Source organism: Medicago sativa, chromosome 8 (genome assembly GCF_051527215.1).
Source record: "Medicago sativa cultivar Bolivia chromosome 8, Bolivia_mono, whole genome shotgun sequence".
Lineage (NCBI taxonomy): Eukaryota > Viridiplantae > Streptophyta > Magnoliopsida > Fabales > Fabaceae > Medicago > Medicago sativa.
In genome coordinates this window covers 4,636,403-4,653,868 of record NC_140756.1, presented here as the reverse complement: position 1 = coordinate 4,653,868, position 17,466 = coordinate 4,636,403, and the positions used below count along the sequence as shown (strand labels likewise).

General features: G+C 33.0%; 2 protein-coding genes across 9 annotated transcripts; one reads left to right on the top strand and one right to left on the bottom strand.

Moving 5' to 3' along the window:
- Nucleotides 1-2,063: 2,063 nt before the first annotated feature.
- On the top strand, nucleotides 2,064-8,853 carry LOC146896314 (plasma membrane ATPase 1-like). Its single transcript, XM_085738304.1, has 22 exons — nucleotides 2,064-2,157; nucleotides 2,325-2,439; nucleotides 3,146-3,265; nucleotides 3,354-3,470; nucleotides 3,892-4,029; nucleotides 4,110-4,244; nucleotides 4,340-4,519; nucleotides 4,658-4,864; nucleotides 4,975-5,094; nucleotides 5,430-5,549; nucleotides 5,802-5,924; nucleotides 6,008-6,112; nucleotides 6,203-6,347; nucleotides 6,491-6,652; nucleotides 6,742-6,980; nucleotides 7,067-7,099; nucleotides 7,191-7,272; nucleotides 7,362-7,522; nucleotides 7,627-7,827; nucleotides 7,934-8,116; nucleotides 8,309-8,487; nucleotides 8,590-8,853. The coding sequence occupies exons 2-22, from the start codon at nucleotides 2,386-2,388 to the stop codon at nucleotides 8,684-8,686; spliced, it is 2,901 nt and encodes a 966-aa protein (XP_085594430.1). The 5' UTR covers nucleotides 2,064-2,157; nucleotides 2,325-2,385; the 3' UTR covers nucleotides 8,687-8,853.
- Nucleotides 8,854-8,936: 83 nt separating this feature from the next.
- On the bottom strand, nucleotides 8,937-16,916 carry LOC146896313 (Protein prenylyltransferase superfamily protein). Of its 8 annotated transcripts, none has more exons than XR_015023780.1 (12): nucleotides 16,813-16,916; nucleotides 15,530-15,648; nucleotides 14,174-14,563; nucleotides 13,128-13,238; nucleotides 12,751-12,841; nucleotides 12,290-12,358; nucleotides 11,441-11,518; nucleotides 11,201-11,290; nucleotides 10,325-10,375; nucleotides 9,469-9,702; nucleotides 9,144-9,381; nucleotides 8,937-9,014 (listed from the first exon to the last, which is right to left on the bottom strand). XR_015023780.1 is itself a non-coding variant. In XM_085738307.1 (12 exons), the coding sequence occupies exons 3-12, from the start codon at nucleotides 15,610-15,612 to the stop codon at nucleotides 9,262-9,264; spliced, it is 1,317 nt and encodes a 438-aa protein (XP_085594433.1). In that variant the 5' UTR covers nucleotides 15,613-15,648; nucleotides 15,772-15,831; nucleotides 16,813-16,916; the 3' UTR covers nucleotides 9,141-9,261. The 8 variants fall into 8 exon arrangements, 7 of the variants coding, with proteins under 7 accessions (XP_085594433.1, XP_085594436.1, XP_085594434.1 ...); XM_085738307.1 differs by lacking the exon at nucleotides 8,937-9,014 and adding an exon at nucleotides 15,772-15,831 and having other exon boundaries at nucleotides 9,141-9,381; XM_085738310.1 differs by lacking the exon at nucleotides 8,937-9,014 and adding an exon at nucleotides 14,647-14,730 and having other exon boundaries at nucleotides 9,141-9,381.
- Between the last annotated feature and the right edge of the window lie 550 nt (nucleotides 16,917-17,466).

Below are 17,466 nucleotides of genomic sequence, written 5' to 3'. Positions count from 1 at the left end.
GTCATGATCATGTCATAATTATGATTTTCTAAGCTTTTTGTATTATTAGTTGAAATTATCATTTACTAACATTTCCAAAACATATTATATGCAAGAAGGTATGGTCCGCTTTAAATTAGTTTATAATATACTTTTACAGTGGTATTCTCCCCGATCACTATTATAAGCAAAAGTTTATTTTTAAGATTTATTGAATAGCTAATGTATTTCGTCACTATTAAATGTCATATACATTGGTTAATTATTAATTAATGAATCTAAAAAAAAGAGTTTTGCTTATAATAGTGACCGGAAAGAGTATGATCTAAAGCATTAACGCATGTGTGGACGAGTGAAACAGAAATGTCGCGAGATAGGAGAAACCAGGGAAAATGTGGGTGGCACGTACATCCGACAAAAAAAAAACAAGCATTACTCGCAAGAATAGTCTATTAAGCAAGTCAGGACTAAATTTTGTATGCCACGATGTTTTGTAGTATGATTATTCATGTTTTCATTAGTTTAGTAGCTCACAGAAATCTCAACTTCGTACTTAACATTCTTTGGATTAGTTAAGAAGCTCGTATCAGAGGGACAAAGTTTATTCCTTAATGTAATCAATTGAAGCAAAAAAGAAATCACACTTGAGAACTATCACCCCATTTCTCAACTATAACTTTCAAGTTTAACAATTTTTTTTTTTTGAAATGGCAAAATATTATTAACCAACAAACCCGTGCAAGAAGCACTAATAAGCTTGGGTGGAAAAAAATATATGTTAAAATGACAAAAAAAAGGGCTAATATGAAAAAGGAGGGTGTAGTCTATATAAATGTTAAGTTCGACATTTTGCAAACATTCCATACTTCTATTTTAGTTTCGATTTCAAAAAGTTCTTCTGTAAACTAACATCAAATTATGATCCATTATATCACTTTTGTGACTTGGTCATTTTGTTGTCAAGCCACTTATAGTATATGATTAGATAATAATAGACAAAAAAAATATATGCTGACACCATTAATTATTTATTGTTACTAGATAATCATTTTGCCGTAGAGAAATCAAATATTGACATATGCCAAGAATTGAAACTAACATCGTGTTTCCTAAGTAATGCTATAGCTAATCACATTAGCGAAAGAATAAAGTTCAAACTTAAGCATTGGATTCTAGTGACCGAATCAATAGTATTTAAATTCTCATACTCATTCTCTCAAAAAAAAAAAAAAATCTCATACTCATATTGGTATATTTGTCACTCTAACAAAGTACATATATCATAGTGAGGAGTACGGTCGATATATTAATTTAATTTAGCAACATACCTAAGGAACTTTGGATTACTACGTAAATTAATATATAAACATGGCGGCAAAAATATTATTATTTTTTTTTACAAAAATAAATGATATTCATTCATTAAAATTGATAGAGTACATCGATATAATACAAATTCAAAGTCGCTAAAAACAAGAAGGATGAATTTTTGCCTACAAATATGACTATATTCAAGTCTCTGGATCTGCAACATTGACGACGTCAAAGTCATTGATTGAATCTGCACTTGTTCACAGCTAATATTTTACCCTGAATCAAATAAACCCCACACTAAGACGAGAAATTAACAAACACACCGCACAAAGACGGGTAATTAAAAAAAACAAAGTTGGGAAAAGACGACGCATTCAAAAAAACAAACGAAAAAAATTGAAAATACGTGGAAATTACTTATTTGATTTAAAAAGAATGAAAATCAATTCTGATGGGTGATTTTGAATCAAAATTTACCCTGAATCATCCATCTTGGATAGAGAGAAGAAGAAAAGTGGTGACGACCAGGGGTTAGAAAAGAGAAGAAAAAAAATAGGTTATATTTGAATAAATAATTATTTGCATACAAATTCTTTCAACTTTGTTTACTACATGCCATTGCAGAAGCTGGCCGGCGGAGTCTAACTATGCATATAATTATATTTTAGTAGCTTTGTATCTCTATAGTTTTTGTCACTCTTATAAGAACAAAGTGCATTAATGTTTTCTTTTCTTACTACTATATATATGTGACATTCTTAAAATAACATCTCCTGAATTTTGATATTATCATATCATATATTCTAAGCTAAGTTAGCCCAATTGAGTTTGAAAGGGTGAGACATTATCAAACCTCTCTCTAAGGTAAATTTTGTTTAATAATCCTCACAATTTTTGTGTGATCATACATATATATATATATATTGAACCAAAATCTTATATTACATAAATCAATGGTTCATAATTGTTATATTTTATTATTTTCATCTATATATCAACAGTACATTTTAATGTTTCTAATTTTGATTCAGAGCTCAAAATTGGAAGGGAGTAGAAAATAAAGCAGCTTCAGGAAAGAGGAAGAGAAGGAAAATGGTGGAGGGGACCATGTCTCTTGATGCTGTTATAAAGGAAGCTGTTGATCTGGTATGTGACATAAATGAATAATACTCCCTCCATTCCTAATTATAAACCCCCTTTCAAATAATAACATGTCTCTAAATATAAGTATTTTTTCAAATTACTAGATATATTTATTAATTTTTTTCCTTGCTAAATATACTTGTTAGTAATACAACTAGTTTGTTTTGAAGTATTGAAAGTTAGAATTACACTCATCAACACAAAAGACAATTTAGTATTTATTACTTATAAACAAAATATACAAATTAACTATGCTATCAACTTTTCTTAATATATGTGAACATCGTAGAGGTGCTAAGAAATTTTTAAAAAAGTATGAAGGGGTTACAAAATACATTAATGTATGTCCCATTGTACCAAATGTCCTTAAGTTTTATCAATCCATGACATAGTATGTTTGTCTAGCATTAATTTTCTTCTCCTTCATTTGAAAATGTAACATATCTTAATTTTTTACATGCAAGTTTCCCACATGATTACTATGATGTTGATTAAACAGTAGGGAAATTGTCTAGAAATTAATTAGCTTTTGCTATAAAAAAAATCTGAATTTCTTATTGCTATCTTTGAAAAATTAAACAATTTAATGAATCAACTTTTGTGTCCCTTCTTTGTATTTCTTGAGTTCAAACTCAACAAAGTGAAAGAAATGCAATGAAATAGAGCAGTATTAAGCATTTGATAAACTTGGAATTTGTTCTATGTATAGGAGAACATTCCTATTGAGGAGGTTTTTGACAATCTCAAATGCACAAAAGAAGGTTTAACCTGTGAGGAAGTACAGGAGAGGCTAGAGTTGTTTGGATACAATAAACTTGAAGAAAAGAAGGTTAAAATCTTTACTTCAGTTCTTGTAGTTTCTTACCAATTTGTTGCTTATTTACTGATAGTTTGTGTTTTATTCTTTTCTTGTGCAGGAAAGTAAAATACTAAAGTTTTTAGGGTTTATGTGGAATCCTTTGTCATGGGTTATGGAAGCTGCTGCTATCATGGCCATTGCTATGGCACATGGAGGCCGTAACATGGATGGAACGGTAAATCTCTTCCTTTCTTTGCTCCGACACACCTTATACACTCATTGGACACGTCTCAAACATCTATGGATGAACGAATGAGTGTGAAAGACTATCATATTGTTTCGAAATAGAACAAATTGCTCAATTTTGATTCACACACACACGTGTGTGTGTGTGTGTGCGCGTCGTGTCAGGTGTTTATGTCGGAGTCCATGTTTCATATGTTACAAAAAATTAATTATTTTATAAAGGACTGTGGAATACATACAAGAAAGATTTTGTGGCACTTGTAACAGTTCAAGTTATTGTCCTAGGTTTAAAGTGAAAAATCATGTTTCAACATCAATCAGTTAAATTTTTCTTTCTGAGAACTGGTTGGTCACAGACTACTATCCATCATGCAGTAAGTTTGTGTAATAATAACTCATCGATTGTGCAGAAAAAACCAGGAGATTATCAAGATTTTGTTGGCATAATTATTTTGCTAATTATAAACTCTACCATAAGTTTCATAGAAGAAAATAATGCTGGTAATGCAGCAGCTGCCCTTATGGCAAGATTGGCTCCAAAAGCAAAGGTTCTTCTTCTCTTATAACGTCTTTGTTATCTTGTCTTGTTCATAGTTCCTTTGACTTCTAAATCATATTTAATGTATAGGTACTTCGCGACGGAAAATGGAGCGAAGAAGATGCTTCAGTGTTGGTCCCTGGAGACATAGTTAGTATCAAGCTAGGTGACATTATTCCCGCGGATGCGCGTCTCCTTGAAGGCGACCCTTTGAAGATTGATCAGGTAAGAAATTCATAAAAGTATTCTAAAATCATCAATGCATGACTCAAGTGTCGCAACAAATTTCATCAATGAATATGTTTTTGTTGCACTTTTAGTCTGCTCTTACTGGAGAGTCACTTCCTGTAACAAAACATCCTGGGGAAGGAGTATACTCTGGTTCAACTTGCAAGCAAGGAGAAATTGAGGCCATTGTGATTGCAACTGGAGTTCACACATTTTTCGGGAAAGCAGCTCATCTTGTCGAAAACACAACACATGTTGGACATTTCCAGAAGGTTCATACACATGATTTTTGTTACCTCCTTAATGTTGTGTGAATGAATGTTTTCTGTCTAGTGTAAAATCATCTCTTTGTGAAATATTATCAGGATAATAATGCTCATGAGTTATGACATATGACATAATTATTACAGGTTCTAACATCTATTGGGAATTTCTGCATCTGTTCAATTGCTATTGGAATGGTTATTGAAATCATCGTGATATACGGCGTCCACGGGAAGGGATACAGAAACGGGATTGATAACCTCCTTGTTCTGCTAATTGGTGGAATCCCTATTGCAATGCCAACTGTTCTTTCAGTTACAATGGCCATTGGTTCACATAAGTTGTCTCAGCAGGTTTGCAGTGCTACACTTAGTACATTGATTATTCCAACATTTCAGTAGCTTTTTAAAGATAAAAAATTGATTATTGTGAAAGTTTAACTTGATCATATGTCTTCTTGCAGGGTGCTATAACAAAGAGAATGACAGCTATTGAAGAAATGGCTGGAATGGATGTGTTATGCAGTGACAAAACAGGCACATTAACTCTTAACAAGCTTACAGTCGACAAGGATATGATTGAGGTTTTAATCTTAATCTTCCTAAACATAATATTAAACATCACGATTACTTAGACATAAGTTTCATGTATTGTCAAACATATTTTATTCTTCACCAAAACATGAGTGGTCAATTTCTTAAATAAACATCTTGCTTTTACGAATTTTGACATATTACAGAAAATGATAAGCAAAGAGCAATGATAATAATTGACAAGCAACTTTCAATTTATCTTAAATCCTTTTCATATTAAAACTGTTAGTGCTACATAAATATATGTTTCCACATATCTATATATTTGTCTATATATGACATTTATGTTAACTTTGTTTCGCTAATAATCATCCATATTTGGCAGGTTTTTGCCAAAGGTGTTGACAAGGATTTGGTTGTACTAATGGCTGCAAGAGCATCAAGGTTGGAGAACCAAGATGCAATTGATTGTGCAATTGTTTCAATGCTGGCAGACCCAAAGGAGGTACAAATTCAAAGAAGCATTACAATTTATAAGTTACATGATTGAAAATACTTCATATTGCTACTGCTTTTGCATTGAATTATATAATCTTTATCAATTTGGTAAATGATAGCTTAGTTAGTATATTCTACATTGACATACATAAAATTTTCTTTACTAATTGTAAAATTCTTCAAAATTTGTTTCCAATTTTCGATCACCATGTGTTGTTTAAATTTGATTAGTCTACTAATAGTCCTTCTGTTTCGCAAGGCACGAACTGGAATTAAAGAAGTTCATTTCCTTCCATTCAATCCAACTGATAAAAGAACTGCACTTACATACATTGATGCTGCCGGTAATATGCACAGGGTTAGCAAAGGTGCACCAGAGCAGGTAGTACACAATCCATATTTAAATTTTAAGAACCAAGCAACCTCCCATTGATCATTATTTAAATTTTCTCATATGCTATGTAGATTCTCAATCTTGCACGTAATAAAGCAGAAATTGCACAAAAGGTTCATTCAATGATTGACAAGTTTGCAGAACGTGGACTTCGTTCTCTTGGGGTTGCTAGACAGGTTTATTTCCTTCTATGAATGCTTCCTAATCTGATAAGTTAATTTCTGTGAATATTTTCTATTTAGCACTAAAGTTTTTTCTCCATATAGGAAGTACCTGAGGGAAGTAAGGACAGTCCAGGAGGACCATGGGAATTTGTTGCGCTTCTCCCTCTTTTTGACCCTCCTCGCCATGATAGCGCAGAAACAATCAGAAGAGCTCTTGATCTTGGCGTTAGTGTCAAAATGATCACCGGTATGTATCACTATTAATTGAAATTGAAGTTCATTTTGTGTATCGCAAATATGTTGGATAGCATAACATGACATTTAGTAAAACTCTTTTAATGATAATGGTGGATTATATTGATGCTAAAAAAAAAACAAAAAAACTTTCAGGTGATCAACTTGCAATAGGAAAGGAAACGGGAAGGCGTCTAGGAATGGGGACTAACATGTATCCTTCTTCATCACTGCTTGGTGATAATAAAGATCAATTAGGTGCTGTTTCCATTGATGATCTCATTGAGAATGCTGACGGTTTTGCTGGTGTCTTTCCTGGTAAGTTAAGCAAGTAGTTATCTGATCGAACAGGAGCTTTAAGTTAATGTCTTATCCAATTTCTGATAACAGTAATGTGTTTACCACAGAGCACAAGTATGAGATTGTGAAGAGGTTACAAGCTAGAAAGCACATTTGTGGGATGACTGGTGATGGAGTGAATGATGCACCTGCCTTAAAGATAGCTGACATAGGTATTGCAGTAGCAGATTCTACAGACGCTGCAAGAAGCGCTTCTGACATAGTGCTGACAGAACCTGGTTTGAGTGTCATCATAAGTGCAGTTTTAACCAGTCGAGCAATTTTCCAGAGGATGAAAAACTACACAGTAATCCCGTGACTATAAATGTTGACATTTTTTATATTTCATAGTGTGACAACAACTCATTATTTCTTTTCTCTTTTCATTTGCAGATATATGCTGTATCTATCACTATTCGTATTGTGGTAAGCTATTTGTGCAATATAGATTGTATTCAGTAAGTAATGAACAGGATCATCAACCATTTTCTTATTTTCAGTTTGTTTATAATTTCAGTTGGGCTTCATGTTACTCAACAGCTTTTGGAGTTTTGACTTTCCACCCTTTATGGTTCTTATCATTGCCATTCTCAATGATGGTAATGTTTGCTACTTTCTAGTACATTAATCTCAAGTCATTATAATTTCATGGTCCATTTTCTTTACGTGTTGGCTTTTTAATTAATAGGTACCATTATGACAATATCCAAAGATAGGGTTAAACCTTCACCACTTCCTGATAGTTGGAAGCTTGGTGAAATTTTTGCTACTGGGATTATTCTTGGTACCTATCTGGCTATAATGACAGTGATCTTCTTCTGGATAGTTATGGAAACAAACTTCTTTCCTGTAAGCATCTTCCTTCTATTCTTAAAGTCTAGTACTTTTGTTATCTTTTCCTCTTCCAATGCAATGAATGATATGAATCATGATAATCAAACTTGTTGGTACAGGACAATTTTGGTGTGCACCGCTTCCGCCCTGATCTAAAGGCTCCTGTCACTATTGAAATGACAGAGAAGTTGGCTTCTGCTGTATATCTTCAAGTCAGTACAATTAGTCAAGCCTTAATCTTTGTGACACGGTCTAGGGGTTGGTCTTATACAGAAAGACCTGGTCTTTTGCTTGTTTTTGCCTTTGCTATAGCTCAGCTGGTACCGCTTTTTTCTAACCTTCTTGCATTGTTTAAACTTGATTATAAATCAAGTAGACTTTTCTATGTGGGAAAAGCCTCACTGTCTCATTTCACTGTATTCCCAGGTTGCAACTGTTATATCAGCGCAAGCCACTTGGAAAATTGCTGGAATTAGAGGCATAGGTTGGGGCTGGGCAGGAGTCATTTGGTTGTTCAATATTGTAACTTACGTTTTTCTTGATCCTTTAAAGTTTGCTGTTGCTTATCAACAAAGCGGAAGGGCGTGGAATCTGGTGGTAAACCAAAGGGTGAGTACCATGACTGGAACTTTCAATAGATTTGTGTAAGAAATAAATAAACTTAAAGATGATAAACTCCGGTTGGACTAACTGTAAAACCTATTTACAAATGACACTGTCAGTGTACATGGCCTCCAAGAATCATATAGAATGATAACGTATTAATATGACTAATTGTTTTTTGTTGCTGAAAATTAACAGACTGCATTCACCAACAAAAATGACTTTGGAAAAGAAGCTCGTGAGGCTGCATGGGCTGCTGAACAGAGAACCTTGCATGGTCTTCGCTCTGCTGAGATAAAAGGGTTTGCAGAGAAGCACAACCATAGAGAAATTAATACAATGGCAGACGAGGCTAAGAGACGAGCGGAGTTAGCAAGGTATTTGTTCATCTTCAAATAGTTTCATAATTTTATTTTAGCTATCCATGATTTTGCTTTTTTACTCTAACAATCATCATCATAATCTTCCTCATGATGCAGGTTGAGAGAGCTTCACACTCTGAAAGGAAGAGTGGAATCATTTGCCAAGCTACGGGGTTTGGACATTGATACCATGAATGGACACTACACTGTCTAAAGACCTTATGAATATTATCAATCAGCACCCCTGTCTTGTGACACTTATTTATATTTCTTTGTATTATGTCTGTTTCTTGTTTCATACTATAGGCTATACATCAATAATGTATCGGTTGATTACATTTCTTTGTGCTTTTCACACATAACATTGGTTATTGTTTTCTATTTTTTTGTCTTCTTTCACTTATTTTGCTATTGTACCTATTTTGTGCTACAACTTACACAATATTATTATTTGCACAAATCACTCGTCGGAAATCCTGAATCTTTATTTGTAAAATTATTTTGGGTGTTGCCCAAAAATTTGCAAGGAAAAACTTATATACTCCCTCCGGTCCTATTTATAAGAGAAACTTGGGTCAACAAAAGTTAATGTATCTAGTTAAAAATTCAGTCCAAATACATTAACTTTTGTTGACCTAATTTTCTCTTATAAATAGGACCGGAGGGAGTACAAGATATCAAAATAATAAACAATACATAGGTGTCATTTTTCTTCTATTAGAGCTGTAAATATTTTACCGAAACTCCTGCTCCTTGACTTGAGATATGGGAACTACTCTTCACATAGCTCTAGCTCAAAAAGTATTTAAATAGAGAAGATTTCTCAGGGCATGACTTATCCAATAAGGTCTTCAAATCTACATCTCTTATCTTCTCAAGGAGTTCATTTCCAAGAGGCTTGGGCACTTGCTGATGCACATAACACAGACAACCTGATTAAGTAATCTAGATAAGCAGTCTCAAAATGGAAAGTCTAGGGAAATAGAATTCACATACCACTTTCAACCAAAGTATGTAACTAGCAGAATATGTGGCTTGTGCTTGGAAATCCCCATAATCGTCATCAGCAAAAGTCGAGGTGTGAAGGAGACATAATTCATTCTGCAGAAAGGTGCCAAAGTCATGAAACATGCTAGCTTCCTCCTTGGAATGGTCGGATCCATCACTAGAATCAGTTAGAAAATTATTTATCCAGCACGTGGAAAGAAAGCGACGATGAAGCCATAGAGCCTGTTTAAAACGAACAACATTATCCATCTAAAACAACTTACTATAGTAGAAAAACATATTGTATTCGGGAATCTATAAATGTAAATGTGGCTTTGGTAGGGTTATTATGGCATGCTCTCTAACTTTCAACCTACGCTGTTGTTTGTGCGTTTCTTTCTAAACTTACATTTGATATACTTTGTTTTACTCCTAATTAGGCAGAAACCGTGTGTTTCCTAGATATGCATTTAAATTTCTAACTACATTTATTTTTGCTCTCGATTTTCTTAACTCGTCTGCAAAAAGCATCCACCATGGCACCATGTATTTGTTCAATAAGCACATCTATAACCAAGGTAAAAAGGGATCAAAGTTAACTTTGGTGCACACCTAGAGTTATACAGAAGTTTTCTGTATTTATGCTACTAGTATTTGAATTTTATATTTTATTGAAACACCGGTCACATACAACAATTTCATGAAAAGTCTCGGATAATGAATTTCATGAATTCAAAAACCCATAGATAATGAATGAAGATATTATTTTAATGGCTCCAGCCGATCCATGTAAGACTTAAGCTTACTAATGATAGCAATAAATGATAAATTAGTAACTAATAATAAACATAAAATGGCCACCTACCTCTCTCCCGACATAACGCTTTATCAATATTTCATTCCAATCGAGTTCGTCCTGACAAATCATAACTGTCACATAGTTACAAGAAATAAAATTTCGTATACTAGTAAAGCTATACAAGGTGGCAAAAATCATCAACACAGTACAGTAACATCAACATGTAGAGTTCTTATCTCCCTTTCAAAGTTCCTGTGAAGGAAACGTGTGATACAAGTGCGATAAGTAGTGCATTGGATGTTTCATTGATAAAGTTTTTTCCAAACCTTCCACACATACTCCAACGATCAAGACTATAATTTAAAGTAGAAAGCAAGTAAGCAATAACAAGATTATAGAAATTCAAAACCAGTAGCAGTAATTCAGCCTCATAGGGATGTTATATTATTTCCAGCCAAGTATATATTGATGGGTTCTCAATGAATGAGATTTGATTGTTTGTAGCAACTCATTAGTTTGGAAAAACAAATTTCATTTTCAAAAAAACAAAAAATTTGCAAGTTTTGCAAGCCTTCTTGCTCCAATTTTATCTTGCCTTTCAATTTCAATCAATTTTTTCTGTAAACATTATGAATTTTACAATAAAGCATACAAATCAGTCAGAGTATGTAACAGACAGTGTATGTAAACTACAAACATGAAAGGCTACTTATGAACTTAGTGTCTTACTTCACTCATTGTGCTGAATTTTCTAGCAGGAGGCAGAGTATGTAAACTACAAAAACTAAAACGCATATAACAATCTGCAACACACACTACTTATTTTAAAACTAGATAGCAATCAAAGGTCCTTCAATCTTAGGCACTTCAGACAAGACTCAAAATCAAGAGTGCATCAGATCATATACAATAAATGAAATAAATGAGCAAGGCTATTATTACCTTCACTGCTTGGACAATATAAGCATTATGACCATAAGATGCAGATTCTTCCGCATTACTTCGGTCCTCCATAATTTTCTGCAGTAACCGCTGCAATATGATGTACGCTATGATTGTCAAGAGAGCTAAATTTCAAGTACATCAAAGAGCGTATTAAACTGTCTTCTTACTCAAAAAGTGTCTAAATCGTGAAAACTATAACCATCAGTATCAGGTTCAAACAACTAAATCAAAACTTACTCTGCGATAATGAAAGCAGCAATTATCAGCAACATGCAGTGCAGCCCAACTTCTGGATTTCTTCAACTCAGATAGCACCTAAATAAGCACATCTTTAATTTAGACTTCATGAGAACCCCATTAATCAAATCATTGACAAAGAAATCATATTTCGTATCGAGTGAATAAGAATTGTATATTTAGTTATTTGACTTAACTCCATTTTTATTTGCACTATAGTTTTATATAATTCATAATAAAAATATATTTGAGTTTTTCAGTTAACTAGCCTCAGCTTAGCTCGATTTTGGCTGACCGAAAGTTACTGGTCAGGTACGGAAGAGCCCAGGTCAGTCCAACACAATGTTGTCGGGCATAACAAAACACAATTTGACCTCAACAGAGATTTTGGATGAAAAAAGTAATCCACGGGGGCTGAACTATTTTTTCACATATTTTGGTGAAAGGGGAAGTGGAATGTGGATTACTCCATGTTTAACTTTTTATTGAAAACCCATTCTATCAACTATAGGCATGCTCATACTCATTCAAAGGACCTTACCAAACAGGGAACGGGAATATATACATTATATCAACCAAAAATGGGCTAATGATGAGGTTAATATGACAATTGGCTCCAACAACTAAGGTTAACCAACAACTACACAAGAACACAAGACTTAATGCAACAATATACTTTTAAAAAGAAGAAATAACTATGCTACTACAGTACATAATCGTTTAGGAATTTAAGACTACATGCACAACATTTCGTGACTTATTGCTAGTGGATTTCATTATTTTTCTATACAACTTGATCCAGAATTGTGATACATACTTGCAAAAATAAAAATATCATAGAATCAATACCTGTTCTTTAGTCATGTATGAGATTAGCCAGCAACGGTGATTCCAAGCACGATAATTCATCTTTGATCTCTGAAAATTAAAGGGGTAAAAACGATGAAAAATGGGTGTTTAGCTCAAAATATGCTGGTTCGTTTGATATGTAATCCTAATCTCCATGACAAAAAGGTGAAGTATTACATAAGTCAAGTAAAATTAACAGAACATGTCTTGTTTTTTGGCCCTCTATCTTTTTCCCTTCAGTGAGATAACGTTTTGTAGAATATTTAATATTTTTAATACAAAATGGATTGACACTCACACACCAAAGATGTTAAAGAAAAAAATGAAAAATGATATACATGCCAATGTTAGTATATACTAGTAACAATTATCCTTCGCTTGGGTAAGAAAACCAATCAACTAAATGAGCATTAGAAAACGTTTCCAATTAAATAGTATGCAATTCTGAACTGAATTTAGACCTCGGCTATTTTTTCCACAAGCTCAGATTCTTTCCCCAAAATCTCTTTGAAATTTGAACAGTTTGCAGATATTGACTTGATCACCCATCGCCTAGATAAAATACTTGTATGCGTTAGATGCCTATTAATGTCCCAAAACCTTCAGATCAATCGGTACTAAAATAAATTGTCAAAAGAAAAATCAGTTCTCAAAATTTGAACATATATAGTACTCTTCTGGAAAATATCGGTGTTCAAAACCTTAGGATCAATCAGCATTAAACAAATTTGACAATAGAAAATAAGGGTTCAAAATTTGAACATATATGGTACTCCTCTGAAAAATATTTATCCTTTTGTGATGGGAAGCCATAAGGGGAAACTGCTACATATAATACCTATGACTCCAAGCTTGTTCACTTTTGGGTGAGCATGAGAGCACAAGTTCTGACAGTAGAAGTTCATCTACAAACATTGAGACCTGCTTCTTCTTAGACACTAATAACTTTCTGCAATATGCACAAACAGGAAAAGAGTTGTTGAACAAATATAAAATTTATAGCTATTTTCTCCATTTTCGTATGTTTTCTTGCCTTATAATTCTAGAATGTCATTTTAAATATAATTGTGATCTCACAATAATAGAAAACATAATATAAAGTTTAAGGTAAATTGCATTGATGATGTTTTTAAGCCAAATATGAAGTCATAAAATCACAAGACCTACAAACAAATCACACTAATGATTTCTCAGAACCAATAAAGCCAAAAAAATCATACAATAAGCTCAATTCAAGAAAATCACAGTTTTGACTCCACAGGAAAAGACATAATCATTAGATTAACTACCGCTTTTACGAACTAATCCAGAATATCTAAAATACCACAGGAAAAGACATAATCATTAGATTAACTACCGCTTTTACGAACTAATCCAGAATATCTAAAATATGGTGAAATATACATATTGAGGTACGGAAAGAGCTAGGAAAGAAATGCATGAGATAACAATTGAACGAGTTTAGGAGGTCTAAGAGCATGTCAAATGATTGAAAAAGCACTTTAATACATATCTTTAAGAACAAATGTGACATAACGACTCTAATTATACAGGGTTAATTAAACTCATGAGTCATAGTATGAAACTTTGAAAGAAAATGATTGAGCATATATACACAAGAAACCCATGTCATAGGTTTTCTGCTAGGGAGGTTAACTACGGAAGGCATGTACTTGCCACAACCAGCATAATTGTTTTGGGAGAAATACAAAAGATTTTCCTGATAACTGTAGGGATGGACCAAGAATCAACTATGAGCCTTTATCTTTTTATCTTGGTTCCTTTTAAGCAACTGAAAACAATTTCTTAGAGTTTCCAACTTATGATGTTGACTACAAATTTCAATAACATCGTATAGAAAATATAAAAAGATAAGAGGTTAACCTGCAATTCCAAGCAGTCATAAAGTCACAGCTTAGCAGTAGAAGAGACCTGCTGTGTCTCAAAAGTATGCTTTCAAGATGGTCATGGGATACTGAAGGAGGTAAACAAAGTTCAATGTTGTCGGAATGATTGTCACCCATCTTGTATTGTTTAAACGCCGTCATAAATGCATGTTTAGCAGCTCTATATAACGGTATAAGAACATGAGTTGAAATTCCCAATTTATGATCTCTGTTCCAAAAGTATAGTTTCTCTTGTTTGGAATATTTGTCAGAGCTTGCTGCCCTGTTTGCTGATTGATGGACGGGTTCATCAGATAAATTAGCCGAAATGCCAGATTCTTCATTTAACAATGAAAACTGGGATGGATGAATAAACCCCAGCTCATCACTGGATCCAAAAGAATAAGGGAAAACGTGTTTAGAAGAAGCAACAAAACATGGGAAAATCAAGCACAAACAGTCAAGATTTACCTGAACGAATTGATTGCTAAGAGGGTGTTATTCTAACAGTCCAGGTTATTATTTCTCAACAACATTTGTGACCTACTCTTGAGACTTCTTAGAGTGAAATTCACAAATATTTATTAAACGAAAAATTGGCATATTTTTATACAAACATAAAATATTACGAATTAAACATTTATGATGAACATGTTAAAGCAAGAAAAGAAGGCCACATGGTATATTGATTAACATGAACACAGGTCCCTTAACATGTTCATCAACACATGAACTAAAGAAAAATATATGTAATGGCCTTAGCACATTTGCTCAAAACGTGCAAAACAGATCCCTTCCAAATTTTGAGCAATTACTTAGGCTTTCTAACAATTTTGAATGACATTTAATATGTTGATCCAACACACTTGGCCTTTCTAACAATTTTGAATGACATTTGATATGTTGAACTAACACTTTTCATAAAAGTAGAATGGTAAGGCTCTGTTTGTGAGTCTAGAAGGGGAGGGGAAGACTTAGAAAAAATCTTCAAACCATTTCCATCTTAAAAATATATTAATCATAAGTATTTTCTTCTCACTCTACAAAAACATTCTCTCGTATAAAGTGAGAGATGTTTCTCTCTTTTCCTCTCCTTCCCTCCTCCCAAAGCCCTCTCATTCTCTCCCCCTTGAAACTCTTAAACGGAGCCTAAGAGAATACCATGTGTGTAGCAACATATTACAACTTCATCATTTGAGCAATGACATTTAAAATGATGACCCCACACTATGTTGATATGGAATGAGCAATGATGTAGTGATTCAGTACCAAATGTCGCAAAACCCACAAATTTCTTAATAAAAAATTGGGGTAAGCATAATATAAGTTTGTGTACGAAATCAGTAAACCTTACATTAGAGCATCAGACTCGAGAATATCCTCCAGCTGATGCAAGAGACCCGTAGCATTTCCATAAGAATTAGACTCTTCATTCATGTTTGCTGTTTTTACTGACTATACAAAAGGCACCAACTTCAAAGAACAAAAAGAAAGAAAAAAAACAATGGAAGGAATCAATTTCTATAAAGGGAAGTAAAACTAAAATGAAGTCAAATCAAATAAAAACTAGCACGCAAGAGAAAGTAAGACAAGTACTTTATTGTTTCAACTATATTCCAGCACATCCTATTAGAACAATAAAAGAATCTTGAACTCCTACATAACAGATTTAAACCAGAATTTTCAGGAAAATTTTATGTAGATTTCACACAATCTCTTTCATTAATCAAGCAAAACAAAATAAACTCATGAGTAACGAGGTAAGTACATATCTCCATGTGGAAGTGAGTCAACATTATATAAAAATGAAAAACCCTATAATATGTACATATTACATGAGGGTATGGATCGCTGCACTATACAGCTTAATAAGCCAACTCCTTCACACTAAGGCTCTGTTTGGATAAACAGTCTAATTGAACGTTTATAGCATAAGTGCCTATCTACAAGTTCTTTTTTTAGAAGGAAAAATATATTAATTACCAACTAATCAAAGCATACGGAATGGTAAGATTAGATGAATAGAGTCACACTACATCAGAAGCAATTTACCAAACCACGTTACTTATACTCAATAACAGTAGTAGCCTATAAGCATTTATGTATAAGCTATTTCTATAACAAAAGATAAAATAAAGTCAAACAGAAGAGTTTATAGATATGTTATAAGCTACTTCAATAAGCTCTTCAATTACCAAACATCCTCACAATTGCCTATGCTAGCAGATAAACTCAAATAAGCCAATCCAAACAAACCCCATTTTCCGATCAAAGAATTACATAAAAAAATCATACAATTTCAGCATTATTTTCCTAGTCATACAAGGTACTGTCAGGTTTCTCATCAAGACCGAGTCGACCCGGAAGCTCAAATCATCATTTAATCATCCACAACATGATAAGTTTCAATAATAATATAATAACTAAAGTATATTTTTTTAATACAATTGAGACACAAGTGAAAAATGGGAAATGTAAAAAACCAAACTTTACACTATCCTACAAAAGCAAGAATTGGCATTTTATCAAACAGGTAATGGGCAATAGTAAAACAAAAACTGAACACAGATCGGAGAAATTAGAAAGAAGCAACCCACAACAAACATTACGAAATAGAAATCCAGTGTAGACAAATACCTTTTTGAATCAGCTTTCAGAAATAGAAATTCAGAATCGAAATTGGAAGAGACCCAAAACCATTGTGTTACTGTTCGTTCTACTCGTGTGCGTTTACGTGAAACAAGTGGAAAGGGAAATGGGAAAAAGGGTAATGGTTAAAAGGTAATTAAAATAAAGGGTTAATTATGTTTCTAGTCCCTATAAAATAGTGACCTTGTAAGTTTAGTCCCTACTTAATTTTAATAGCATTTTTAGTCCCTAATTTTGTTTTTCTGCACTGAGTATTAGTCCCTACTCAATTCAAATTTGTTTAATTTATGCTTAAACTCTTAAATTTTTGAACAATTTTTTGCAGACATGTTTAGAACATTACTAAAAGTTCGTCCGCAAAAAATTATCGCAAAATTTGATTTCTACATCCAGATTTTATTACTTTTTATCTTTAACTTTTGTCGTTTTAAAAAATTCATATTTAATTCATTTCATGTCAGAAAATTCAAAATTTTAGTAAACGAACCTTTTATAGTGTTCTAATCTTGTCTCAAAAATATCGTTCAAAAATTTAAGAGTTTAAGGATAATTAATCAAACTTTGTTTTAGCATAGACTAAAATTATAAGTAATTTTTTTTATAGGGACTAAAAATGCTATTAAAATTAAGTAGGGACTAAAC

Excerpts from the sequence above, each read along its gene's own strand:
- LOC146896313 (XM_085738307.1), bottom strand. The coding sequence starts at position 15,612 with ATGAATGAAGAGTCTAATTCTTATGGAAATGCTACGGGTCTCTTGCAT. Across the intron at positions 14,564-15,529 it reads CTCGAGTCTGATGCTCTAAT|TGATGAGCTGGGGTTTATTC; the intron begins GTAAGGTTTACT and ends TTTTGGATCCAG. Across the intron at positions 13,239-14,173 it reads ATGACTGCTTGGAATTGCAG|AAAGTTATTAGTGTCTAAGA; the intron begins GTTAACCTCTTA and ends TGCATATTGCAG.
- LOC146896314 (XM_085738304.1), top strand. The coding sequence starts at position 2,386 with ATGGTGGAGGGGACCATGTCTCTTGATGCTGTTATAAAGGAAGCTGTT. Across the intron at positions 5,550-5,801 it reads TGCTGGCAGACCCAAAGGAG|GCACGAACTGGAATTAAAGA; the intron begins GTACAAATTCAA and ends CTGTTTCGCAAG. Across the intron at positions 7,273-7,361 it reads CATTGCCATTCTCAATGATG|GTACCATTATGACAATATCC; the intron begins GTAATGTTTGCT and ends TTTAATTAATAG.